General features: G+C 44.6%; 1 protein-coding gene across 1 annotated transcript in view; it reads right to left on the bottom strand.

The window, feature by feature from the left end:
- gria1a (glutamate receptor, ionotropic, AMPA 1a) overlaps positions 1 to 27,500 on the bottom strand; it is a gene marked incomplete in the record, with an annotated part of 156,820 nt that overhangs the window by 85,371 nt on the left and 43,949 nt on the right. The window contains 2 exon segments of the mRNA XM_070546355.1: positions 8,427 to 8,611; positions 17,298 to 17,537. Of these exon segments, the coding sequence (XP_070402456.1) occupies positions 8,427 to 8,611; positions 17,298 to 17,537 (425 nt within the window).

Genomic DNA, 27,500 nt, shown 5'->3' on the forward strand with positions numbered 1-27,500 from the left:
TAGTCCTTCGTCAACACATGACTATCCCTGAGCAGCTGTTATCCAAACTCTTAAAGACTACTACACCTGCAGCTCCAACCGGCAACTTCATGGAGTCAACCTCCATGTTTGCAATTTTGACACTAATTATTGAAACATATCAAATAAACCCCTTCGTGGCACAAGGTGTGGCTCAACGGGGCAGCAGTAGGTCAGGAAGTAGAGCGGGTTGACTAATGATCGGAGGGTCATGGGTTTGATTCCAGCTCCTGCCAGGGGTATTCTGCTGTTGTGTCCTTGGGCAAGACACTTCAACCAATTTGCCTGTGCTGGTGGTGATCAGAGGGGCCGATAGCGCCAAATGGCAGCCTCGCCTCTGCCAGACCGCCCCAGGGCAGCTGTGGCTACAAAGTAGCTTACCATCACTAGCAGTGTGTGAATGTGACAGAGTATGAAAGCATCTTTGAGTATCATTAAAAGCACTATTTAAGTTTGATGATGATGATGATTATTATTATTAATATAATCCTTATGAGATTTTTCACAACGCTTAATTTGCTAAAATCTTCAAACTGAAAAGACAGCTTTTAAAGGAATAACCCCCTTTGTCTTAGTGATCATTATGTAGTTGGACCACCACTGATCATTGGGACATTAATATTTGAAGTTTGCATCACCTGGCCTTTCAGAACAATGGCCGCGAACAAGCCATAACACACTCATTAAAGTTTTAGGTTCTTGCTGGGAATAGGGGCACGGGGGGGGGGGGGGGGGGGGGGGGGTTTGCAGAAGCCTGAGATCGCACAAGCAGCACGACGTTCTGGAAAAAGCTGGTTCATGAATGAAACGGTCACGATGTGTATGATTATTTTTGACATTTAAATGCATTCTGAATAAAGCATGAGATGACAAAATGCCCCATTTGGTTATTTATATCTGAGTGTTTTGCTGTTTAAAAAAACAGTTATCACAAAACTAGTGAGAGATGATGAAGTGGAAGGAATTACTTCATAAAATGTAGAATCTGGTTTAAAACAGGATGGTTTTGTTCGGGTTTCATGTAGAGGATTAGACTGGTTTAATGTTATGTGTGTCTAATGATGCTGCAGGTCATGACAGAAGGTGGCATTTGTTATTAATGGTGACACCAGCATTAGGCAAGCCCTGTAGCTGAGCCTCGAGCAAGGAAAACCTGAGGCACGGAGGAGAGACGGCCACATGGAGTCGTCAAATGGGGCTCTGGCTGATGGGAGTGGGTTTTTTTAATAATTATATGTGCAAATTTTGAAGAGTCATTTGGAGTTCAGCCTCAAAAGTAAGGGTCACTTTTCTTCTCTCGTTGTCAAAAAACACACTGGAACATTTCAGCAGGAGAAAAATTCCCTCTGAGGCTGAACAATCAGCATTCTGCTTAGCAGGGAAATGACCCTCAGGAGGCTGCCAGTGACATTATCATAAGACCGTCTGTGTTCTGCATGTGAGGAACTCAGGAGTGAGTCTAAAGGGCAGAGGAGGCACAACTGTGTGTGTGTGTGTGTGTGTGTGTGTGTGTGTGTATGTGGTGGAGTCCCTGTTTTTGTCATTGTCTGGGTGTACAGGCGAGACAGTGTGCAGGCAGAGAGCAGATGTCATTGATTGATGGCAGCCGTCTGAATGGAGAGCTTTTCCACTTCACCTCCTGTAAACAGCTGAAAACCGACGCAATAACCTTAAATTTGGACACTCGGTCATCAATAACGTTCAGCAGCCACAGCCTGAGCCCACAGATCTGGACTGAGTGTGTGCTTGTTGGTTTTTCACTCTCTTACAAATAATTAAGAGTAGGGTTAGCCTGATATATCGGGCCGATGTATTCCATCTTTTCTACATCGGCCTTCGGCTGAAATTATTTTTAAAAGCCAATTGAAAAAAATATTATGGCTCGACAAACGGGAGGCGACAAACAACCGCGATCAGCTAAATTTGTCGCTGTCGCTTTTATTACCTGACACACGGGAGGCGATCCGCGGCAGCGGCCAGCGGCAAAGCCGTCTACGCGTTCTGTTCCGTTGTTTTGCCGTTCCGTTTCGCCTTCCGTTGTTTTGTGTCAGGTTGGAGGGAATTAAGGTTATTTAAGCGGTTCAGAGTTAATAAAGCGGTAGATATGATGTTGCACAAGAAGCTGCTAGAGTTATGTGAAATCTTACTTGTGATTTTACTTTATAAAACATAATAATAATCAACTTCTCCTCCATGTTTGCTCGGAGATGTACAGAGCATCCTGTCCGCTCATTGGTCAGTGAATGAAACCTCCGTTGATTGGTCCTCGTCCGAGCGACAGCGATGAAAATTTGAAAATGTTTCAACTTTCTGGGATCGCGTCACTGGGTCGCCTGTGCACGACATGTGCACGAGCGCAAAATTTCGCACACACATTTTTCGCATTTCGCTTAGTAGGAGGGAGACCCGCGATTATCGCTTTGTCGCGCATGTCTCATTGAAAATGAATGGAGGAGAGGCGATGTCGCCTCCCGTGTCTCGAGCCCATTAATCAGGCACCTGTGCGGCCAACTGCCGCCACTACTAGACCCAAAGGACCACAACACGCCGTGAGCCAGCCACTCAAGCGCTGTGCTCCAGGTCACCTTTTGTGGAAATAAACGGTAAGATTTGTTAGCATGAAGTCATGAAGGCTTCAAAAGTATTAGTATCAGCACCTCTCTGGCAGCATGGTGGGAGTATCTAAAAATGACAGAGTCTTCACTAGTACCATGCAGATGCACACCTATCTGGAATAATCCTGATATTTTGCAAAATAATAAAATGATGAACCTTCCAGACTGGAAAAGTAAAGGAATCCTAAACCTGGAACACATATATGAAGGATTGAACTTCATCCCATTTAATCGAATAGTCTCCTAATTTGGAATAGATAAGAATAGCTTTTTAGAATACCACCAAATTAAAACTGTAGTAAAACAAAAAATTAAGCTCAATAAAATAGAATTACAAACACCACCAAGGGTATTAGACTTCTATAATCTCAAACCCCCCAAACTACTGTCTAAAGTATATAAGACGCTGTCCAAAATAGACGATAGAATAGTAATCCCTATTGAAAAATGGGAGGTGGTTCTATCAGTCAGCTGTGACCAGAACTTCTGGTCCCAAGCTTGTTTAAAAACTTTTAAAATGAACAGACACTCCAATTTACAATTAATTCAGTACAAAATTCTACACAGAGTACACTATACAGGTCATCGGATGTTCAAGATGGGGTTTGTGTCGTCTGACACCTGTACACACTGCACAAACAACATTCCTGACAATTACATTCATGCACTGTGGTCCTGCCCACCTGTCCAGGAATTTTGGGGTAGAGTGATTGAGGATCTGTTAAAGTGTCTGAAATGTCATATCCCAACCACCCCCTCTCTTTGTTTACTGGGAAACCTGGATGATGTCCAACCCACCCCCCGCCCGACGTTGCGCGCAGACCGGAGAGCCGTTGTCGGTACAAGATCTGCTCGGGTGCAAAATTGGCTCGGGTCCGTCGACTGCCGATGACGTCTAAGTAGTTGATTGGCTGAACATGAACCTTACGGAATTACGTAATCACGTAACGTTGTTATCATGTGACGTTGGTCCAGGCAAATTTTTTCTATTGGAAAGATGGACAACTTTTACAAAGAAATCCATCATTACCTCTTTGAAAATACACTTTTAGCATAGAGCTGCAAGTATATTAGGGCTGAACGATTAACTGCATGTGCAATTAAATTGCGATGTGACAAAAGGAGATTTTCTAATGGCAAAGGCTGCAATTTGGCAGCGAGTGGTTAGCGCAATGCTAATATACATGGAAAAACCCATAGGAATGCTAATGCTAATATCGCCGATTACATTATTACAAATTATGAATTAGAAACGTGCCAAATGATTACATTTGGAGTCTACTAGAAAGTAAAACTACCATCAATCAAATAAGTACAGACAGGTATTTTAGTAAAGCCAGAAAACTTTTAACTCCATAGCTTTGGCTAGCAGCTATGAGCGTAACTGAACTACGCATGGACAAGACGTCAAAAACTCTAAACACAAATACTTCAATAAACGGGACACACTTCTTTCCTGCAAATGCAATTTCACAGGTGTTGCTAATACCTATGGTCCTTCAAGGGATGTGCTCAAAGAGGAGTTCAACATGAATCAAATATAGTGTTTTATTTTACAAATACCATTATAAACACAAACTTACGTCTTAAGAAACATTATTTTAATAACGAAACTGCTAAATTCTTTCCAACAGTATAGATGTGTAGTGTATTTTGTCCGAGTGGGTTTGCCGTACTTTGACGTCATCGGCAGTCGAAGGACCCCGAGCCGATCTTGCACCCGAGCAGATACTGTACCGACACCGGCAGGTGTTTGGAAGGGGAACATGGCAGAAGCAGCGAGACCCAAGAAAAGTTAAAACTTCTAAAGTTTGGGAGCATTTTCAGTTAAAGCGAAGACATTCGTTACCTGTAACGTTTGTAGGTCAGACTTAGCATGGCACGGGAGTACTACAGTGATGATGCAGCATCTTAAACACAAGCATGTCGGAATCATCAGCGAGGAAGGAGAGAGCTCGGTGTCCGGGTAAGTTAAAAACTTTTCAAAAGTGATTCACCCAAGCCCCGGATTATTACACACACTAGACATGCCCTAAGCTCGTAAAAAAGTCTCTAAAATCGTAAGCGCGACGCTATTAGATAGGCGGGGGGGGACGACTCGCGCTGCTGCGAACCGGTTCCGCCGTCACATTCCCGCAGAAACTGCTTGATCACACTGGGGCCAGACCACTAGTATGTGGTTTTACAAACACAATGTCCTCGGAAGCAAAAACGCTTTTAAAAGGGAGGGAGGAGTCCTAACTGTTGCTGCAGGCGTGTTGTGTGTGAGTGCAGTTATATACTGGTTAATGTTTTTTTGGGTTCAGTTGCTTTCATGTGGCCTAATGTGAGTCTATGTGGGATCATTGGAATGATCAGCAGCATTTCTTGATGCGACTTTATGGCAGTTGCCCAGGGCATCATCGCAAGGAGGATGGCATTCATTTACTTTTGTTTTATTTGGTATTTTTTTAGTCATTTTTGGAAATAGTAATTAATTTTGATTAATTCACAGCCTATGTTTAATTACATTTAAAAATTTGTTGTTTGACATCCCCAATTATAATAAATGTCTACAGATGAGATCAAACAAAACAGATGAGAATTGCCCTTAAGCGGTTTAACTTGGACCAAGCATTTTAGGTCACAGATAGTTGTAGCTTAGGGTCTCTGTCTATACACCTTATAAGACAATTTAGGTGATGGCATGTTGTTTTTCTGCTATTGAACTGTTTTCTAATAATGTTGTGTTTAATAAAGTGAAGGAAGGAGAGAAATAACGTTTCCCTAGCAGTTTTTAAAAATGTCCCTATGTAATCCGATTAATCGATTAATCATGTCGAGACCCCATCCGATTCATCGATTATCCAAATAATCATTTGTTGCAGCCCTAGTATGAACCCCATTTCCGTATTCCTGTGGAAACCTGCCCCAAATTTTATTTGCACCTTAAACACTTCTACCGACGACATTTCACGCAAACACACACTTAGGGCCTTGGGAGTGAGCACATCCAACGGCAGTTGGCAGGGGGATTTTTCAGCCTCATCCCGAGTGCCGGTGCCCACTTTCAATTTTAAACTGCACTTAGACACAGAGGGCTGTGGGTGCAAGTGGGGTAGTGTGGTGGCATCAGCTGGCGTAAGCCAGATGATGCCCGCACTGCCCGCTCACCACAGCCATGGAATACACCTCATGAACACTCACTAACACCATATTGGAGCAGGTGGAGGGAGACTAGGGGTCTTAGCACACCTCTGTTGTCACTTGGCTTCCCGGGGCTGGAGGCTAGGAGGGAGATCTGGCCATCTGGTTGGGGTCTGGGGTGGTGGGTTGCTTTGCTCAGTGTTGGGCAGGGCAGCCATGCCCATCAGCACCCCAGCAGAAAGGGTCGAACTCTGGGAACCGGTAGTGGTTGTACCCAATGTGCAGCAGTACCGGGACCAGAGTGAATAGGGTGTGTCTGGGGAGCATGAGTGGGTGTCCGGCATGCATTTTTGTAAGTCTTTGGTTGTATCTGTATGTGTGAGCATGAGGGAGGGAGTGTGTGACTGTGTTTGTGTATGACTGTATATGTCAGGTGGGGCCTTTGACTCATCCCTTCTCCTGGGACTTCTTTTGATGCTATACATCTTCGTCTCCTCTCCCCTGCCACACCTGGTGTGGAGTGTGGTGCCTTGGTCTGCCTGAGTGTTTGTGGCTCCCAGGTCAGGGGGTTTAAGATATTTGGCGTCTGCCTGACCAAAACCGGTGGCTGCCTGGTGGGGTCTGGGTCCCTGGGCTCTGCTGGGCCCCCGGCGGGGGTGGTCGCCCCTGGGTCCCGGGTCGCTGGGTCCTGGGCTCGGCCGACTGGGGGGTGGGAGGCTGCAGGTGGGCCTGTGGGCTTGCCGCTGATATCTCCCGGGACTCTGCCAGCTGCTGGTTGTGGCCCCCCGGGGCAATCCTCTTCACCTCTCGAGAGGGGGCAGGGGCTTTTCTGGTTGCAGTCTCATTTGGGTCCCTGCGCTCTAGGGCAGCTCCTGGATCTCTGGGACTTGGAGCTCCCTCCATCTCCTGCACATCTTTGGGGGCAGATCTGTGGCCCCCCCACACTCTCTATTGGACGCTCCTATAGAGAAACCTTACATAAACAAGCGCGTGTACACACACAGGTGATCACATGGTGCTCTCATAAGTATGGACTTGGGCACGTTCAACACAGGTCTTAAGGTTATGGTGGGCACTTAATGCACTGTGATTTATTATCGTGCGATTGTTCAGTAAAACAATGTTGATTTTATATTTCATCATCAAGCTGACGCAGTGATAGCTTGCTGCTGTTGTATTGTTGTGTCCCTTTTCTGCAGGTCTAGAAGCAGACTCTTGTTCATCATTGATTGTTTATTTTTGTGGAACCCCTCCCCACCTTTTGTCTCTTCCTTTCTCTTTCACCTCTGTCTCCGTGTCTGGTTGGAATTACAAAGCATTCAAAAAACAATAACAATAAAGCTTTAAGTACCAGGCATGCCATTAAAAGCAGACGCTTTGATGCTCCACCTGAGAGTAAATCTGTAAGGCTTGTCACCAGCATTCAGACATTAATTCTGTTTGCTTCACAGCCAGACAGGACACGGGGGGGGGGGGGGGGGGGGGGGGGGGGAATAAAAAATATATACGGTAAGATTTCTTTCCTTATCTTTACAAGAAAGAACATGTAATGTTGATTTAGCCTTTAAAATGTATTTATTGAGTGGTCACCGAACTCGTCACGTAACCAGTTTAGCATTCTAGTACAAGGCTTGAATCATGTTGGCTTCAGACACTAGTTAGTTTGGTTTAGGTGAGCGCCAGCATGATTAAATTTACTGGGGTTTGTTAGTAAAATCAAGTCAGCTGGTAGAAGGCATAAACGGAAGATTGAAGATTGCAAAAACATTAGTGGGGATTAGGGTTGGGCATCGAGCAACGATTGGAACTGGGACTAACTCAGTTTTTCCTGGAATCATTCGAAGTTTTAAATTTCGAATACTAGTTTCGATGCCCAGTCCACCGACCGAGAATCCGCAACCAATGTCCGTTAAAAAAACATGATCTACAAATTCTGACTAAAGCCTCTCAGAGCCGGTCAAACCAGCTGTTCATCGCTGCTAATGTGAAGCCTAGAGATACGTTGAACGCAGCACTGCGTCACCCCCTCCCTTCCTGTCCCTCACACTCTAGGAGCACAGCAGTAAAAATGTAAACAAACATATCTGCTGAACTTTTACTCCGTGAGAGTGTTGTAAAGTTTGTATCCTACGACTAAAATACGGTGAGGAGGAAGCTTGTTAAAATGCGTCCAGACAGTGAATTTAGTACAAGTTTTAAAGGAGAAACTCTGAGTGGAGTCAAGTGAGATAATAAGGCTCGCTGCAGAAATAAAAATAGAGCAACAACAGTCAAACGCAATACTCGTCTGTAAGCCAAAAAATAATAAAGAGCATCATGATAGATCAGCAGCTTGTGATGACACATCATAGCACCGAGTCTGCACATATCCGTGTGTTAAATGACATTCTGACAGAAACTGATGCTGGTTCCTTTGTTCTGTTACTACTCTAGGGTTATATATATATATATATATATATATATATATATATATATATATATATATATATATATATATATATATATATATATACATATATATATAATTTCTTGTTGGTTGCTCTTTAAGGCAGAATGAGCTTCCTTTCTTTCCTCTGAAGAGTAAAGAAATCTGACTTATTTACTTCCTGAAATCTGTGAAGAAAAAAAAAAGAACATCAATAAAGTTTTTCTTTAAATAATTTTTACTTTTTTGAGGATGCCAGTGAGCCTCTCTGTCTCACAGTCGATGATGATCTGTCCCTCCTTCCTCTTGTCCAGATCCTGGAACACCTTCAGAAAGGAGGCCTCTGTCATGGTCTCCACATTGACTGAGGTCACCAGCCAGTTCCTCTCTGCTGCCGTGTCCAGAACCTTCTGCAAAACTGACAGTCCTGTCCAGAAGAACACAGATACAAAGACAACTGTTTTAAAAAAACACTGACAGAAAACTTCCCAACCATAAAATCAATAAATGACCATTTCTCAGTTCACTTATTGAGATGATTAACACATGTCTATATCTTTAAAGGTGGAATCAGCACATTCAGAGTTGGAAAACAAATTGAAACCACTCGTGAATCAAGCAGGGTCCCACACTGCTCCTGACGAGCGCATCCTTCAGGATCTCCCCGTAGCTTTGGTGATAAAGTGTAACGAGTGGGACAGTCCATTAAACACACCAATACTTACAGGTGTGCTTCTCCAGCTTGTGCACCGCCGGGCTAAATAATCACCGCTTTCATGCTAACAAATAATCAGCTTCATGCATCATCACAGTCTGCACACTTACAGACAGCTTTATGTCCTTTAAGCACCAATTACAGGTGGTGCTACTCAATTACAGAGTCGCCAAAGCGCCGCTGAGACACTCGAGCATCACAGAGAAACGGAGCAGCCGATGAGCTAGGGGCTTATGCTAAGTCAGGAAATAAAAGGCGATTAGGGAACACATTGATCTTGAGCTCTGATTTACAGTCTGACTCACTGTTGTGCTTCTTTGCTGCTGGCAGAGGACCAATCAGATTTTTCTGGAGCTGGCAGTCGCAGTTGTTCCACAGAGTAAATAAAGCCATTTCACCCACATCAGACTGGCTGCCATTATCCAAATGAATTGCAGTAATTACAAAACTCATAAATGTGAGCCAGATCTTGATGCCTTTGATTTTCATTTGTTAAGCTGGAAAACCGCGTTAAGGCCCATATGTGTTATGCTGTTTGGTTGCTGTTAGTCATACAGGCACTTAATGGGCTAACACACAGAAAGTTCCAACACACAAAAGAAAAACAACACAATCACCGTCAGAATAATAATGATAAATGCAGCCACGGTGCATGAAAGATGGCTGCTTGGCCTTATTGAAATGCAGAGCAGCTGCTCTCCCGGCAGTTCAGGCAGCGTTTTTGACACCAGGTCATTAACAAAAGAAAAGATTGATGGCATCTCGGTTTCACATATGACCACGACATGCAAATAAATGGGAACAACAAGAAAAATGAAAGGATTTTGAGTGAAACTTTTATACAGAAGATGGTAAGAGATTTACTGAAAGTCATGCACTTCACCTGTTGGTGGGGTTTGTGTTTAACTGTAGCTAATGAGGGAATAATAGCAGTTCTGGGTGCTGACAGATTTAACAGTAGCTGTGGACGTGTTGATGGGTACGGGAACACAGGAGATAATTTGTCTCGTGTGAAAAAAGATCAAAGGGTCGACCATCTCTGAATGGGGGCAGCAGTAGCTCAGGAAATATTGTCCAGCGATCAGAGTGTTGCAGGATCAATTTTGGCTCCCTGTAGAGAATTCTGCTGTTGTGTATTTTGGAAAGACACTTCACCCTCTTTGCCTGCTGGTGGTGGTCCGAGGCGCTGGTGGCTCCTGTGTGCGGCAGCCTCACTTCAGTCATTGCGCCCCAGGGCAGCTGTGGCTACAATGTTGCTCATCGCCATCAGTGTGTGAATGTGTGTGTGAATGGATGACTTTAAAGTAAAGCACTTTGGAGTCCTCCGCTCTGAAACGCGCCATGCAGGTTATTTATCAATGGAGCCGTTTCAGATGCTGGAGGAGATTTCAGCACCACGGACAGCATCGAGAAACAAATTCTGCTTCAAAAAACAAACATTGGCCTTGCCTTTCAATATTTTCTAAAATTCATTAAATATATTTAAATTTCAGTTATTTCCCGATGGATTATTTAAGATATGTGGTTGGATAAGACTGCAATGTCAACCAAAATTACAAGAGAATTGTGAGACATACATACATTTAATCATTATAGTCTTGAGAAGCGCTATATAAAAGGTTGTCTTCTTCTCCTTCTAAACATTATAAGTATTTTTTATTCATTTTCTGTGTTTTGTTCTTTAAAAAAATGAAAGTAACAACAGCAAATTTGGAAAACATATTAGCTTAAAACTATTGTTGCATGCATGCTAACAATGTTCTAAGATAGTAATAAAGATTTTGTGAAGATAAAAAAAAGGAAAGAATTGATTAAGTGGTTCACTCACATCTGTCTAAAAATCTATGCCAGTCACACACTTTGGCATGAAAGCAACTATTGGACTATCTGTAACCGCTGCGCTTTCCTGGGTCCTCCATTCATTACACACTCACGCATTTAGCAACAGAACACCACTGGTGTGAGAGGTTCTCCAGTCAGTAATATCAGAAAAGGAGAAACAGCCGGCTGCTACCTCAACTTCAGGACAAACTACCAGAGTCCTGAAAAGAACACCAATTGAAGTCACGGACAACAAAAGACGTTTGGACCTAGAAAACAGCGGGTTTCTGGTTCCGGCACAAGCGTCTCAGTGAAGATACCCGAGTAGAGAGTTGAGTGTTCTGTGACCGTGTTTGCATTCAGAACCTATCTTGTTCTGTAGATTTGCTATAGCAGCTTTAAACATTACTGTAATCTGGAGTTTTTAACCAATATATATATTTTCATTCACACACATGTATACACTTTCTTATCTATAATATCATCATTACCATGTTCTTGCAAAAATCAGCTCTATTGCTCAAATCTTTTTTATGCAAAGATAATTAAAATAACTTGTGGTATACATATTTTAAAAAAAGTATTTTTGGGAGCTGTTAGAGATGGGCACCAAATTCCATGGTACCGACCGAGGACCGATTCACGGGATATGAAACGGTGCCTTGTTTCAGCTCCTATTCTTCCACTAATGAGAACTTGCGAGACGGTGATTTCCCAAGATAAACAGCAGCGTATGTGCAGGAGTGTAATGCTGTCAGTCACTGCGGAGCGAGCAGCATGGCAGAGAGAAATCCTCTAAAGTTCAGGTCGACTAAATGCGATGGGTGACTGGGCGTTGATGACATCGACAACAATCTAAGTGAGGCGTCGTTATCTTAATCTGCTCCAGCAGGTAAAAAAAACTGTTCTCTTGATACAGTTAGCTTGATCTTTTAGCTTCCGTTAACATTAGCTAAATGTGCGTTTGCTTTCTCCTCGGAACTCGGAAATTCTGACTTCTGAGTAGAAAAAAATCAACAGTTTGAAAAAGAACGGCAAAAAGAATGAAGACACACAGTGAATTTAGTTCACACGGTTTGTCCAGAGGGGAAAGGAGAAGGACTGTAGTACACGCAGCTGGGTTTTAGTTTGTGAAACACCACAATATCAATATGCAAACAGTTGTGTGGTACTAAAGTTTCTTTTAGTGTCGTCTGTAGTTTATAATGCATGGGCTCCTCGTCATTGTTATTCCAGAGGGCTTAGAAGAGGGATAGGAGAACATGGAGCTGGGTTTTAGTTTGTGTACCATTTAGAAACCGTTAGTAAAGGCTTTCACACTGAAGAGTTTTGTACAACGCTACAGTGATAAAATACAAATGGTTGTATGTTATTTATTGTAATAATTATCAAATAAGTTTATATAATGAGGTTTTTCTCATATTTCATTAAAAAAGCAATTAAATGAATTATCAAACACTTAAAAGTACCGTAAATTGGTAGTGTTAAGTACCCGTATCGATTCCTAGGTACGGGGAATTGGTACCGTATGGATTCAAATGTCCCTAGGAGCTACAAAAACTCTTCCGTACACCAATACGTTTTTTATATTTATAAAATTAAGTATTCATAAACTGAAAAATTGTGTATTTAAACCCTTTTCTTAACCTACATTCTGCACTTTTTACACATTATACGTGTGTGTGTGTGTGTGTGTGTGTGTGTGTGTTAACTTAATGTCTTCACTGTAAAAAAACAGTACTTCTCCATGTAAATATTTCTCTTATGAGAGCCTCCATGTCATCTCACAGCTACATAAAGCCACAATCATGTTTTTTAATTACTGTGACTTCATTCATTAGAAGAAAAAGGCATTTTTCTTTTTAATGTGTTTAATCTGAACACAGTTTCTGTTTGGACCTGCAGCGTGTTATGCATCTGGCCCCTGGAGTCCACATCCCTTTCATTATCTTATCACTGTGGCTGAATTATTATTGCACCTATCATCTCAAACATCCTGTCTACTTTTTATTCCTCCCCTGATTCTCCTCTTTTCGAATCACGATTTTTGCATCCAGTACTATCTCCTGCTTTTAAATGTGCCTAATGCACCCCTATAAGTCCCAGACAGCCTGACTGGGAGCCTCTCAGGAGCAGCCGGGGGGACAAATGGTCCTCCAAAGGCATCCTGAAACAGAATAATATCATAATGGAATCTGGCTGTGATAAGCACCTTTTTTTGCCAGAGGCGGTGCATGGAGACCTGGGCATCTGGCAACTCGGAGCCCAGAAAATAACAGTTTGGGAAACAATTTCCTGAATATTGCTTATGATGGGGTTAATGGGCTATCAAATTTGTTTCCCTTCTCTTGGCTTTGGACAGTAAAAAAAAAAGAGCTCATTCATCACATTTATTAGAAGATGCAGCAGCGCACAAAAGCAATACAGATGTTTGCAGACCAAAGGAGGGAGGACATGAAGCTTCCAAAAGACAGGGAGGTGATGTGTGAGTAACACAATCTGACAAGATATTAGTAAATTATCTGTTCCTAGACAACTTCAAAAATCTATAAAGAACTAAAACAAGATGGGCGAAAAAGCAAACATCTTTTTTGCTACGGAATTTTCTTAAGGGCCTAAAATAACCCTGTGACTGGCGACTGCAGCATAGTATCCAGGCAACTGAGGAACATGGACTCCACTGGCTCCATCCCCCTACCCAACAGCACAGGAGTGACCCTGCACACAAACACACTAAGAAAGAGATCTCAAATGCTTTAAAAACACCGCTACCAGAGACACAACCAGATTTGACCTTGTATTCATCATAAAATGTATTTTTCACACACAGAAAAAAAAAAAGTTTTCCTTTGAAATCTGTCACTGAAAATCTGCTATTTAATAACCTCTAGGTCAGAGGGTCAGAAACCTCTGGTTCTGGAGCCAGACGTGGAGCTTCCCGCCCTATAACTTATCTACAGTAATGATGATATTTATGTTGACATAAAAAATAGTAGTGTTAGCTGTATTTCTATCCAAAGCTTCAGCACCGAATACAGAAAACGTGCCCACAGCAGAACGGTCTAATGATAAAATCAGTCATTTATATAGAAATTAGAAAGCAGGTCAGTTGGTACTGAGGTGGCATTCTGCCATTGCTTTAAATAGTAAGTAGCCCGTATTTGTATGGCATCTTCTTAAGGTGCTACAATCCCCCAAGGTGCTTCACAATGCAACCTGTCATTCACCCATTCACACACAGGTAATGATGAGCTACAGCGTAGCCACAGCTGCCCTGGGGCACATGGACCTGTGCTTGTGGGACAAGTCTATTTCAGCAGTTAACATAGGGCTAGACAAAACATAGCTAGCCCTACACCTGTGCTCGGCGAGGCTGCCGAGCACAGGCGCCACCGGTCCCTCTGACCACCGCAAGCAGGCAAGACGGGTCAAGTGTCTTGCCCAACAGCAGCATCAAACCTGCAAGCTTTCCGATTACTGGACAACCCGCCTGAGCTACTGCTGAGCTACTGCTGTCCAGAGTTAGCCCAAACTATTGGAGCGAATAAAAATATTCACTCAAAAATTTGTGAACAGCATTGTCTATGTCTGCTTTGTTTATGCAGCATTGCTAGACACACCCAAAAGTGAAAATTTTCTACATATTTTAATCAGTTCGCTAAATTGTGACACAATTGTGATGACATGTTAAAATGACCTAGTCTCCGAAAGAGAAAAACAGAACAAAATCCTGGTATTTCAGATTAAATAATGTTGGTTATATAGATTGAATCCCTAATGCTTTTTTTTTCTAGAAGATTTGTGGAAACACAATATCAATTAAGGACGCTCCAATTTGATCACATGATCAAAATCAGACACAACCAGATCATTCTGATCAGGATCTGGAGAAAAAGACCAGATTTAACCTTTTAAATCAACAAACATAACTATTTTTAGTTATCCTGAGATGGATCCTTCAAAAAAAAAACAAAAAAAACAATGGCTTAGTTTTAAAGAGACAATGTGTAATTTTTACATTGATGAAAATGAATAAAATGATGTCCAGTTGTTGAAAAAAATTGGTGACTTTGTAGCATATAGCCATAAACATCGGGTCTAAATTATAGGGCGCGGGTCTAGCATCTTTGATGGGAACCCATATTAGACGCCATGTCTCCTTCTGACTGGATAACAAGACTGTTAACTCTTTCTGAAACCTATGTGAAATAACATTATTTAAAAAGAGATACAGTGTATTTTGACCGAACGGTATTGCATGATGATGTTATCAGCAGGCGCAAGGCCCCGAGCAGATCCGCAAAGTTCAACGGAAGAAAACCACAATCGACCTTGCATTCTCTCAAAATAATTAACTGAAGAACCAGCAAAGTCTGAGTAGTCAGAGGTTGCATGCTTCCTGCTCCATAGGCAAGAACATTTAATGTTCATTTAAACTATCAGCAGTCACGAGGATGTGGTGTTAAACTACCCTGAAGTGCATGTACTGCCTCCTAGCACCGGGAAACTACACACTGCCACTTTAATTTCAGCAAGTACATCAATATGCTTTGTTTCTTGCATGAAAACAATACAGTGTCATCACACAGTTTATGGCAGGCAGGGACTCGGACACCAAGATTCAGTTGTTAGCTAGCAGGCTAACGCAGAGCTAGCATGTCTCCTCAGCAGAGCTAAAATGTCTGCAGCTTGGTGGTATTTTCATGAAACAATGAAGGCAGAGCAACAGCCACTTGTACTGTGTGCATACTAGGCATTCAACACACTGGGAAGGACACAGCTCCATGATTTGCTGCATTCTAAACAAACAACTTTCACATTTGGCTTTTCCCTTCGGGCATCAACAAAACCATTCATCCATGTCCAGTTTGCCGCTAACAGTCCCAGTTCACAGCGAACTTAAATAAAAACGCAGAGCTGGCCGACAGCTTGAGCGTGTTTGTTTTTTAGTCTTAATGTTTTTCTTGAAGATTATTATTTTTTATTATGATTTTAATGCTTTCCTGGAAAGTATCGGATCAGGACTCAGTATCAGCAGATACTCAAAATCGGATCAGGAACTAAAAAAAAACGTGATCGGAACATCTCTTTCATCAAACATGGATCCAAGTCCTAACAATACAAAAACAGATTTTTGTTGAATGGATTGGTCCAGGTTAAACTCATCTGATTCACGGATACATCCCTACTCTTTACAGTCACCACGCGCTGATGTCACCACGTGCTGATGTCACCACACGCTGATGTCACCACGCGCTGATGTCACCACGCGCTGATGTCACCACGCGCGGATGTCACCACGCGCGGATGTCACCACGCGCTGATGTCACCACGCGCTGATGTCACCACGTGCGGATGTCACCACACGCTGATGTCACCACGCGCGGATGTCACCAAACGCTGATGTCACTACGCGCTGATGTCACCACGTGCTGATGTCACAACATGCTGATGTCACCACACGCTGATGTCACCACGCGCTGATGTCACCACACGCTGATGTCACCACGCGCTGATGTCACCACGCGCTGATGTCACCACGTGCTGATGTCACCACGCGCGGATGTCACCACGCGCTGATGTCACCACGTGCGGATGTCACCACACGCTGATGTCACCACGCGCGGATGTCACCAAACGCTGATGTCACTACGCGCTGATGTCACCACGTGCTGATGTCACAACGTGCTGATGTCACCACGTGCTGATGTCACCACATGCTGATGTCACTACGGGCTGATGTCACCACGTGCTGATGTCACAACGTGCTGATGTCACCACGTGCTGATGTCACCACACGCTGATGTCACCACGTGCTGATGTCACAACGTGCTGATGTCACCACGTGCTGATGTCACCACATGCTGATGTCACTACGGGCTGATGTCACCACGTGCTGATGTCACAACGTGCTGATGTCACCACGTGCTGATGTCACCACACGCTGATGTCACCACGTGCTGATGTCACCACACGCTGATGTCAAAGTAGCAAAGTTTGAATTATTTTCATCCTTCTTACTTTCTCAGTCAAGTGAAACACATGAGTAGACATAATATAGACACACATCTGAATCGGCTAAAAGTCCACATGCATGCATACATTTATTATGTCTCCAAAAGCTGCAGGTGCAGCCACCATGGTCATGCTCCAAAACGCTCAACACCTGGGACAGATGGCACGGCATAAGGGAAAGATTTGTGGCTCTTGAGGAGCAGGAGGCTCACCAGTGCTCTACTTCGTGTTCCTCTGCCTTTGCAGGAGTGTTGTTAAAACTGTAAAACTGAACACTAGCATGTTTTCATTCTAGTAAAGTACTGACAAAGAAACTGTGTCAACACCAGTCTGCTGATGGCTGTTTAATAAAAAGCTTAAGCTTTTGTTCTGTTGATCTATCCGTGTAGAGCAATGTTCCCCTATTTGAGCTCTCTGTTTGCTGAAAGACCACTGCCGTCACCATGGCGATATGAACAAATTGTTTTGGAGAACTAAAATGTTCTCGCCCACTTCACACGTTCTCTGTAATGAACAAAGACTAAGAATACAGTGTGAGAAGAAACCAGTTGAAGGCTCTTACCTGAGTCAGAACTGTACATGTAGACAAACTTGGTCCAGCCGTAGTGATCGATGACTCCCACCAGGGCATCCTGAAGCTCAGGCCTCAGCTGGATGACAAACTGGTTGGCTGTCTCGATGGGGAAGGACGGCGAGACAAAGCAGACGTGCAGCGCTCCGCAGAAGGACATGAGCATGTTGACGGTCTTCCTGTCATACAGCCCAATGATGGCGTACACTCCTTTGGAGAACTGGGAGCAAACTGGAATGGAAGAAAACAGAAAGCAGAGATTAATAGTAAATGGTCTGTATTTGTATAGTGGCTTCTTGGAGTTCTACGACCCCCCCCCCCCCCCCCCCCCCCCCCCCCCCACACACACACACACACACACCCAAGGTGTTTCACAGCACAATCAATCATTCACCCATTCACACACTGGTGGGGATGAGCTGCGATGTAGCCACAGCTGCCCTGGGGTACACTGACAGACGCGAGGCCTGCCGGACACTGGCGCCACCGGTCCCTGACCGCCACCAGCAGGCGAGGCCGATTAAGTGTCTTGCCCAAGAACACATCAGCTGGTTGGAGTTAGGTGAACTCTAACTTGGTACCCCTTACCCTGGACTGACTGGAGAAGTGATACATGAGGAGTTCACTAATGATCATTTCAATCAACACTGAAATCAAAGTTACTCAGTGAGTTCATGTTTTAAGAAGACTGAAAGAGCCATCGACAGGAGCCGCCTCCTGGAGAATATGGTTAGGATGCCTCTTGGACGCCTCTCTGGTGAGGTTTTTCAGGCACATCCAACTAGGAGGAGGCCTGAGGGATGGCCCAGGAACTCCTTGGGATTCTCTCAGAGGAGCTGGCCCAAGTGGTTAGGGAGAGGGAAGTCCGTGCCTCTCTTTTTATGCTTGTTTCACACTGGAAGAATCGGTGACACGGAACGACAGATGAACGTTTTGCTCACGAGCTTCAGTCATTTACACACCAGGAGTGTCTTGACTGCAGAACGGCTTCCTTGCTGTGCTCTTCGCTGGACTCACAAGATCCCAAAATCCCTTGAGACTTAAAAGGCCATGCTTTGTTGATGTAGTCCGCCGAAGGAAATCACGTTTGATATCGCTGCTTGATGTCATTTAGGATGTTGTTCCTCTCCACTGCCAGTAATAAAGCCATGAAAAATACATCGCTGCACTTCTGAAATGATGCAGGGAGTAAACAACGCGTTGGATCACTCATAAGCTGCACACATATAAAATCGCATCGCTGCAGTACTTTCTTTTTGAAAACTACCAGGGATTTTACAGTGAAACTGTGTGTGATTTCCTGTCTAGCTCTATGTTAACTGCTGAAATAGACATGTCCCACAAGCGGCTCGCGGCAAAAATAGAACGCGATCTTATCTTTAGCAGTGCGCCGCTTCTGAGACACATCTGAAAAGAGCCGCGTCATGGCTGGTTTCCTGATGCTTCCGGTGTGAGACAGGTGTTATGGGCTCGACACACGGGAGGCGACAAACAACCACGATCAGCGAAATTTGCCGCTGTCGTTTTTATTACCTGACACACGGGAGGCGACCCGCAGCAGCGGCGTCTACGCGTTCTGTTCCATGGCGAAATCGAAACTTCCGTTGTTTTATTTGGCTGTGTCAGGTTGGAGGGAATTAAGGTTATTTAAGCGGTTCAGAGTTAATAAAGCGGTAGATATGATGTTTCACAAGGTGCTGTTAGAGTTATGTGAAATCTTACTTATGATTTTACTATATAAACATAATAATAATCAACTTCTCCTCCATGTTTGCTCGGAGATGTACGGAGCATCCTGTCCGCTCATTGGTCAGTGAATGAAACCTTCGTTGATTGGTCCTCGTCCGAGCGACAGTGATGAAAAGTTGAAAATATTTCAACTTTCTGGGATCGCGTTGCTGGGTCGCCTGTGCACGACACGTGCACGAGCGCAAAATTTCACATGTACGTTTTTCGCGTTTCGCTTGGTAGGAGGGAGACCCGGTGTTCCGGGAATTTCTCCTACCCCGCAAACCGTCCTACCCCTTGGTACTGAGCATGTGCGCGCATGCGCACAACACAAAAGGGGAATGCTACTCCGCTGTCATATTTGCAGGAAAATACATAAGTAGTACGTATTAGTATTTTTTAATGACGTTGATACTTCATTTTCTTTGGTTAGGGTTAGAGTTATGGTTAGGGTTAGGGTTTGTCTTGCTAAATGCCGTAAAACCATACTACAGGTAGGACGTTTTGCCAAAGTAGGACGTTTTCTCAGAACACCGGGATTATCGCTTTGACGCGCATGTCTCATTGAAAATGAATGGAGGAGAGGCGATGTTGCCTCCCGTGTGTCGAGCCCAGTAGGCCGCTGCCGCTGCAGCCTGACTCCAGATAAGTGAATGAGGATGGATGGATGAATGAATGAATGTAGGTGCCAATGTCTGTCAGATGATTGCAGAGTGGTACTGTTAGGTGGTGAAAAAAACTTTAAAGCTATTGGCCAGAGGCAAAAATCCTTTGAATGGCATATGTAAAGAAGTATTAAACCTCAGATGAAAAAGGTTTTTGGATTTTCATGGGTGCAATTTAAAGAAAATCTGATGTGTTTTACCGGCGCGGGAAGATGAGGTGGTGTCAGTTTCAGAAAAACATCCTCAGTGAAATAATCTGGGCGACAGTAAGGTCCAATCTGCTGTAACAGCTTGTTAACGCTACTTAAATTCTATTTGTTTATGAACACATGATGAACACAGGCTTCCAACTCTGGACATCTCCCATGATTTAGTTTTAACAAATATCCTTAAACAGTTTCAGCTGATTTTCTCATTTAGGATAACGCAATCTCTCTCTCTCTCTCTCCCGTTCTATGTTGCTCAAGAGGCAGAGAAAAAGGACAAACCTCCAATCTTATTTTAATATCATCAACCAAAAATGCAGCAAAGCATCATTTTGCCTGCAGTTATTGAAGCAAAATGAATAAAAAAACATTAAATGATTCAGGAATGCAGGAAAAAAATTTATTTTTGTTTTTACATTTTGTACTTCGGTACAGACTTAGAAATTTGTGTTTTCATCTCATTGCTTGTATTTTATTCAAATTATCTTCAGCTTTATTCATTTTATGAAAATTCTTCTTGCTGTACGTTTGAAAAAAATACACCATAATACTCGATCGGTTTTGTTTTAAATATCTTTTCATAAGGCATCTAGGTTTTGGAAGTTTATGTTTATTTTAGACAAAATAGCTGAACACTATGAAAAACTGACATTGCTGCTGACATTACATCCAACTGTACATCTCCTTTAAGCCCCATGAGATATCTAAGCTGCAGCTGTTACACACCTGCTTAGACTTCATTAAAACCTGGATGGCTGGGAACTTTCTACAGCTGGATGAAGATAAGACTGAGATCCTCATCTGTGCCCCAGACAAGCTGGTTCCCAAAGTCAGAGACTCTCTTGGTCAGCTTGCTTCTCACACCAAACCTTCCGTCAGGAATCTTGGTGTGACCTTTGACCCAGCTCTCACCCTGGATTCTCATGTCAGTTCTCTTGTTCGCTCTTCCATCTTCCATCTCAGGAACATTGCTAAGCTGAGTCCCATTCTGTCCCGCTCTGAACTTGAGACAGTTCTCCACACCTTCATCTCCTCACACTTAGACTACTGTAACTTTCTTTTCACGTGTCTGAGCAGAACCTCCCTGAACCGTCTACAGGTGGTTCAGAATGCCTGTGCTCGGCTTCTGACCAAGTCCTCCAAACACACCCACATCACCCCGCTTCTCCTCCAGCTTCACTGGCTGCCAGTCAACTTCAGGGTTCATTTCAAGATCCTGGTTCTGGTCTATAGGGCCTTACATGGACAAGCACCATCTTACATTGGTGATCTTCTTAGTCCCTACACCCCCAGCAGGTCCCTGAGGTCCAGTGATCAAAGCCTACTGGTTGTGCAGCGCACCAGGCTAAAGGTCAAAGGTGACAAATCATCTTCTGCTGTGGGCCCCAGACTCAGGAACTCTCTCCCCCTGAGCCTGAGATCAGTGGACTCAGTCGTCTCCTTTAAAAAGCAGCTGAAGACTCACCTGTTCAAGCTGACTTTTGCGTGACCTCCATCACCACCTTCTCCTTGTTCTGTTCTTATTAGGCCTTTCAACGGATCCACTGATTTCCCTCTTTCCTAGTCACTCTCTCTCTTTCTTTACATTTTTTAAATCACAATTGTCTATTTTTTTGCTCATTTTAAAGGGACTTTTGGGACTTTTGAATTTTTATGCTCGCGATTGCCCCCTAAGGCCAAAAGCGTAACGGCAGCTTCAATAGTAGGCTCGTGCACAAGGCGCGCATGCTGTACGTGCACACTCCTTAACGAAAATAACTGCTGAGACAGTCCCTTGTGTGTGTGTGTGTGTGTGTGTGTGTGTGTGTGTGTGTGTGTGTGTGTGTGTGTGTGTGTGTGTGTGTGTGTGTGTGTGTGTGTGTGTGTGTGTGTGGCCCGGAGGACAGAGGACAGGAGAACACGCAGCTAATTAATTAAATAATGTGGTTCTGTACCTTTCTCTTCAGCACAGCCGACAAAGGTTTATGATGGTTCAGTCCTCCTGCATGCTCAGATCATTCCCTTCCCTTGCTTGAAAAATTGTTCCAAAATGAAAGTTGAACCCACATCTTTTTTATCTGTGAATTCAATGCCGTTCAGCGAGTCTCAAATAAAAATTTGGGCATCTTACTGTAAAAAAATATACCATTAATGTAAAAAAATAATTCTAAATAAACTACGTTCCCACCCAGAGTCAAACTCAGGTCTTCTGCATGGGAGTCAAACATCTTACAAGTTGAGCTACATACCAGTAACACTCACAGTATGTGTAGCTTTTACATCCTTGATGACAGCTGAAACTAAGGGTCCTCAGTAATGTAGCTAGCTTTGTCACTAGGCGTTGGGAACAGCGACAAAGTGGCACTGCCTCTCTCTCTGCTGCTAAAGCTACGGATAGCAAATGCTACGGGCGATGCCTGAGCGTGAACGCGCATGAAGCAGCTTGCTCGACCCGAGCATCTCTCTTTTTCTGTGATTTTACAGAAAAACAGGCAATCACAGTAAAAATGCCAGGGCTCATTCTACAGGACCAGGGCATTGCAGGAGAATGTATGAAGAAGACATTTATTATTTCTATACATGTTTTGGCTGTCAAACTTCCATAATGCCCCTTTAAATATATTTTTAACCCATTTTTTGTTTTTGTGAAGCGTCTCATGATTTTTATCTTGAGAGGCGCTATAGAAAAGATCTTTTCTTCTTCTGCGTAGGCTCCGGGCCGGGCACAGGGTCAGGGACTGAACAGGTTAGGTGCTCCTGAGTGCTCAAAAGGTTATGTTACTGATCTATCCTAAAAAGGAAGTCAAATCATTCACAAAAAGTAGATTTATATTTTATTATCTGAAAGCTTCTAGTTGGAAAACTAAATGTTTTGTTTAGTTTGATTTTCAGAATGTCCCCTGTACTTTTTATACTATTCATGTATTGAAGTACAGCGAGACCAACTAGTGAATACACTGCATGTTAACACAGTAAGCATATTCACACAAGGAAAGTATCAATGTCAATTAAATGTATGGCGGTGGCTTTTCGCTACTTTCATTGTGTAAAAGTAGCTCCCGGGCCCAAAAAGGTTGGCGACCCTTGAGCTAGACTACAATAAAAAGCCTAAAATCGGGACTTTTTAGCATTTAGGAAAAAGCTGATGAACATGTTTTAAAATGTCCACAAGTTATAGAGAAACACGTGTTGAGACGAACAAATTAGGGCAAATTTTACACCTGACTAGTAAGTCACGTTGAGGCTCCTGTGGCAAACTACAAAACCGACAGCTGCTACAGGAGCCTGGATGTCCAAGAAGGGTGTGTGACTAAAGAATGTCTTATAGGGAAATCAATGCTTGAAAACAGATTTGCTTTGTGTAACATTTCTGACCTCCACGCCACAGAGCCTGCGCCACTGCTCATTTCACCTTTGTTCCACCGTGTTTACAAAAACGGCACCAAACCTTCCGAAGAAACGAAAATGTGACATTCAGAAAGCAAGACAAAATCAGGTGCATGTGAAAATAACTTTATAGTTGTTGCTCATTACATTGTTTTGTGTCAATTCAAAGCTGAATGCAAAATGGATCATGTGCTCGTTCTTTCACAGAAATATAATAAATATAACTATAATAATATAATAATACTGTATAACTGAATAGAAATATTTAGGTACTTAAGACGTAATCAAGACACTCTGGCTAAATTTTCAACATTTTAATGACTATGTCCATTTTATTGTCAGTTATGCAAAACTGTCAAGGCTGTCATAACTGTCAATTAACCAATGATGTCCTAAAGTTCTGAGTTTCCCACAAGTCACAGATCAGTGAGAGACTTGCTGCGGTGTAACGAGTCGGCACAGATGCTTGTGATTTCATTACAAAAGAATGACTGAAGTGCTGCTCTGCCATGCCAAAAAACACACCTGGTCTATTTATGACACAGAGCCGATCAATCTGTGCAGAGAAAAAGGACCAAGCAGGAAGTCAGGAACAGGAAATTCTGACAAATGCTTAAAATAAAAGACCATGACTGCTGCTTAACTTATCCCGTGGGCCAATTGGTAAAACACAACATACAAAAACCCAACAGTCAGCCGCAGCCATCGGTAGAACTAAAACGGTTTGCATTCAGCAAAAATGATTTTCTGAAAAACAAGATGGCAAATGTCGGGATAATCAATGATGCAAAACCTAATTAAATGACCTGAGCTGAACAACCAACCTAAACAAATCGTTGTGCAAAACTATGGGTTGGTTGATTTAAATAAAAGAGACAAAGGGAGGTTCTTTTTCCAAGTCTTCCAATTAAAACAATGTTTCTACAGAAACAGCATGTGTGTGTGTGCAGCACCGGCGCTCCGCACATGCACACCACGCATAGCGCGTAGGGCACCACACTGGGGGAGGGGCACCAAACGCAAGCTTATGAAAAAATAATATATATATGATAAAGACAGATTTCAATTAGAAGATGTGCAAAGCAAGTTAACAGCATGTTTACGGAGAGAAAACAATACAAAAAGGAAAGGAGATGGACCGTGTCCACTTTTCACTCTCTGTCCGGGACGTTTCAAGACATTTTGGATCAACAAATAAGTCTGAACAGTGTTAAAGGTTGTTCATCTAAAAATAAACCTAGAAGAGTTTGAAGATTTTTTTTGTTTTAATAAGTTAATCTTAAAACATCTTTCTCAAGTAAAATAAAGTTTCCTCTGTGAGGTCAGATAGGCCCATCTGTGCTGTTTTGAAACAGAAATAAACAAATGAATCATATTTGCCCAAATACTTGATAAATATCACAAAAACAGGAAGGACAAAAACACCGTCAACGTAAAGTAAGAATCTCTCGTCTCGTCTCGTCTTCCTCCGCTTATCCGGGTCCGGGTCGCGGGGGCAGCATCCCAACTAGGGAGCTCCAGGCCGTCCTCTCCCCGGCCTTGTCCACCAGCTCCTCCGGCAGGACCCCAAGGCGTTCCCGGACCAGATTGGAGATGTAACCTCTCCAACGTGTCCTGGGTCGACCCGGGGGCCTTCTGCCGGCAGGACATGCCCGAAACACCTCCCCGGGGAGGCGTCCAGGAGGCATCCTGACCAGATGCCCAAACCACCTCAACTGGCTCCTTTCGATCCGGAGGAGCAGCGGTTCTACTCCGAGTCCCTCCCGAATGTCCGAGCTCCTCACCCTATCTCTAAGGCTGAGCCCGGCCACCCTACGGAGGAAACTCATTTCGGCCGCTTGTATCCGCGATCTCGTTCTTTCGGTCATTACCCAAAGCTCATGACCATAGGTGAGGATTGGGACGTAGATCGACCGGTAAATCGAGAGCCTGGCTTTCTGGCTCAGCTCCCTCTTCCCCACGACAGATCGGCTTAGCGTCCGCATCACTGCAGACGCCGAACCAATCCGCCTGTCGATCTCCCGATCCCTCCTACCCTCACTCGTGAACAAGACCCCGAGATACTTAAACTCCTCCACTTGAGGTAGGACCTCTCCCCCGACCCGGAGGTGGCAAGCCACCCTTTTCCGGTCGAGAACCATGGTCTCAGATTTGGAGGTGCTGATCCTCATCCCAGCCGCTTCACATTCGGCCGCGAACCTACCCAGCAAGAGCTGAAGGTCAGAGCTGGATGAAGCTAGGAGGACCACATCATCCGCAAAAAGCAGAGACGAGATTCTCCTGCCACCAAACTCGACACACTCCACACCACGGCTGCGTCTAGAAATTCTGTCCATAAAAGTGATGAACAGAACCGGTGACAAAGGGCAGCCCTGGCGGAGTCCAACCCTCACTGGGAACAGGTCCGACTTACTACCGGCTATGCGGACCAAACTCACGCTCCTCTGGTAAAGGGACTGAATGGCCCTTAACAGAAAGCCACCCACCCCATACTCCTGGAGCGTCCCCCACAGGGTGCCCCTGGGGACACGGTCATAAGCCTTCTCCAAATCCACAAAACACATGTGGATTGGTTGGGCAAACTCCCATGCCCCCTCCATCACCCTTGCAAGGGTATAGAGCTGGTCCACAGTTCCACGGCCAGGACGAAAACCACATTGCTCCTCCTCTATCTGAGATTCAACTATCGATCGGACCCTCCTCTCCAGTACCTTGGCGTAGACCTTTCCAGGGAGGCTGAGGAGTGTGATCCCCCTATAGTTGGAACACACCCTCAGGTCACCCTTCTTAAAGATGGGGACCACCACCCCGGTCTGCCACTCCCTAGGAACTGCCCCCGATGACCACGCAATGTTGTAGAGACGTGTCAACCATGACAGCCCTACAACATCCATAGCCTTGAGATACCCTGGACGAACCTCATCCGCCCCCGGGGCTCCGCCGCTGTGTAGTTGTTTGACTACCTCAGCAACTTCTGCCCCCGAGATCGGACAGTCCATCCCCAGCCCTCCCAGCTCTGGTTCCTCCTCGGAATGCGCATTGGTGGGATTGAGGAGCTCCTCAAAGTATTCCTTCCACCGTCCGACTATAGCCTCAGTTGACGTCAGCAGCTCCCCATCCCCACTGTAAACAGTGTGAGCGAGTTGCTGCCTTCCTCTCCTGAGGCGCCGGACAGTTTGCCAGAACCTCTTTGGAGCCGATCGATAGTCTTTCTCCATGGCCTCACCAAACTCCTCCCACGCCCGAGATTTTGCCTCGGCAACTGCCACTGCTGCACCCCGCTTGGCTATCCGGTACCTGTCTGCTGCCTCCGGAGACCCACAGACCAGCCACGCCCTGTAGGCCTCCTTCTTCAGCCTGACGGCTCCCCGAACCTCTGGTGTCCACCAGCGGGTACGGGGGTTGCCACCACGACTGGCACCGGCCACCTTACGGCCACAGCTAGCAACAGCCGCCTCGACAATCGCAGAGTGGAACAAGGCCCACTCGGACTCAATGTCCCCCACTGCTCTCGGGATGTGGTCAAAGCTCTGCCGGAGGTGGGAGTTGAAGACCGTCTTGACAGGTTCTTCTGCCAGGCGTTCCCAGCAGACCCTCACTATGCGTTTGGGTCTGCCAGGTCTACGCGGCATGTTCCCTTGCCATCTGATCCAACTCACCACCAGGTGGTGATCAGTTGACAGCTCCGCCCCTCTCTTCACTCGGGTGTCCAAAACATACGGCCGCAGGTCAGATGATACGACTACAAAATCTATCATCGACCTGTGACCTAGGCTGCCCTGGTACCAAGTGTACCGGTGGGCATCCTTATGTTCGAACATGGTGTTCGTTATGGCCAAACTGCGGCTTGCACAGAAGTCCAATAACAAAACACCGCTCGAGTTCAGATTAGGTGGGCCGTTCCTCCCAATCACACCCCTCCAGGTCAAGCTGTCATTGCCCACGTGAGCATTGAAGTCCCCCAGCAGGACAATGGAGTCCCCTGATGGAGCACTATCTAGCACTCGTCCCAGGGACTCCAAAAAGGGTGGGTACTCTGAACTGATATTTGGCCCATAAGCACAAACAACAGTCAGGACCCGTTCCCCGACCCGAAGGCGCAAGGAAGCTACCCTCTTGTCCCCCGGGGTAAACCCCAACACACAGGCAGAGAGCCTCGGAGCTAACAAAAAGCCAACCCCAGCCCTCCGCCTCTCACCCGGAGCAACTCCAGCAAAGTAGAGTGTCCA

Source organism: Nothobranchius furzeri, chromosome 2, assembly GCF_043380555.1.
Source record: "Nothobranchius furzeri strain GRZ-AD chromosome 2, NfurGRZ-RIMD1, whole genome shotgun sequence".
In the NCBI taxonomy this organism is placed as follows: Eukaryota; Metazoa; Chordata; class Actinopteri; order Cyprinodontiformes; family Nothobranchiidae; genus Nothobranchius; species Nothobranchius furzeri.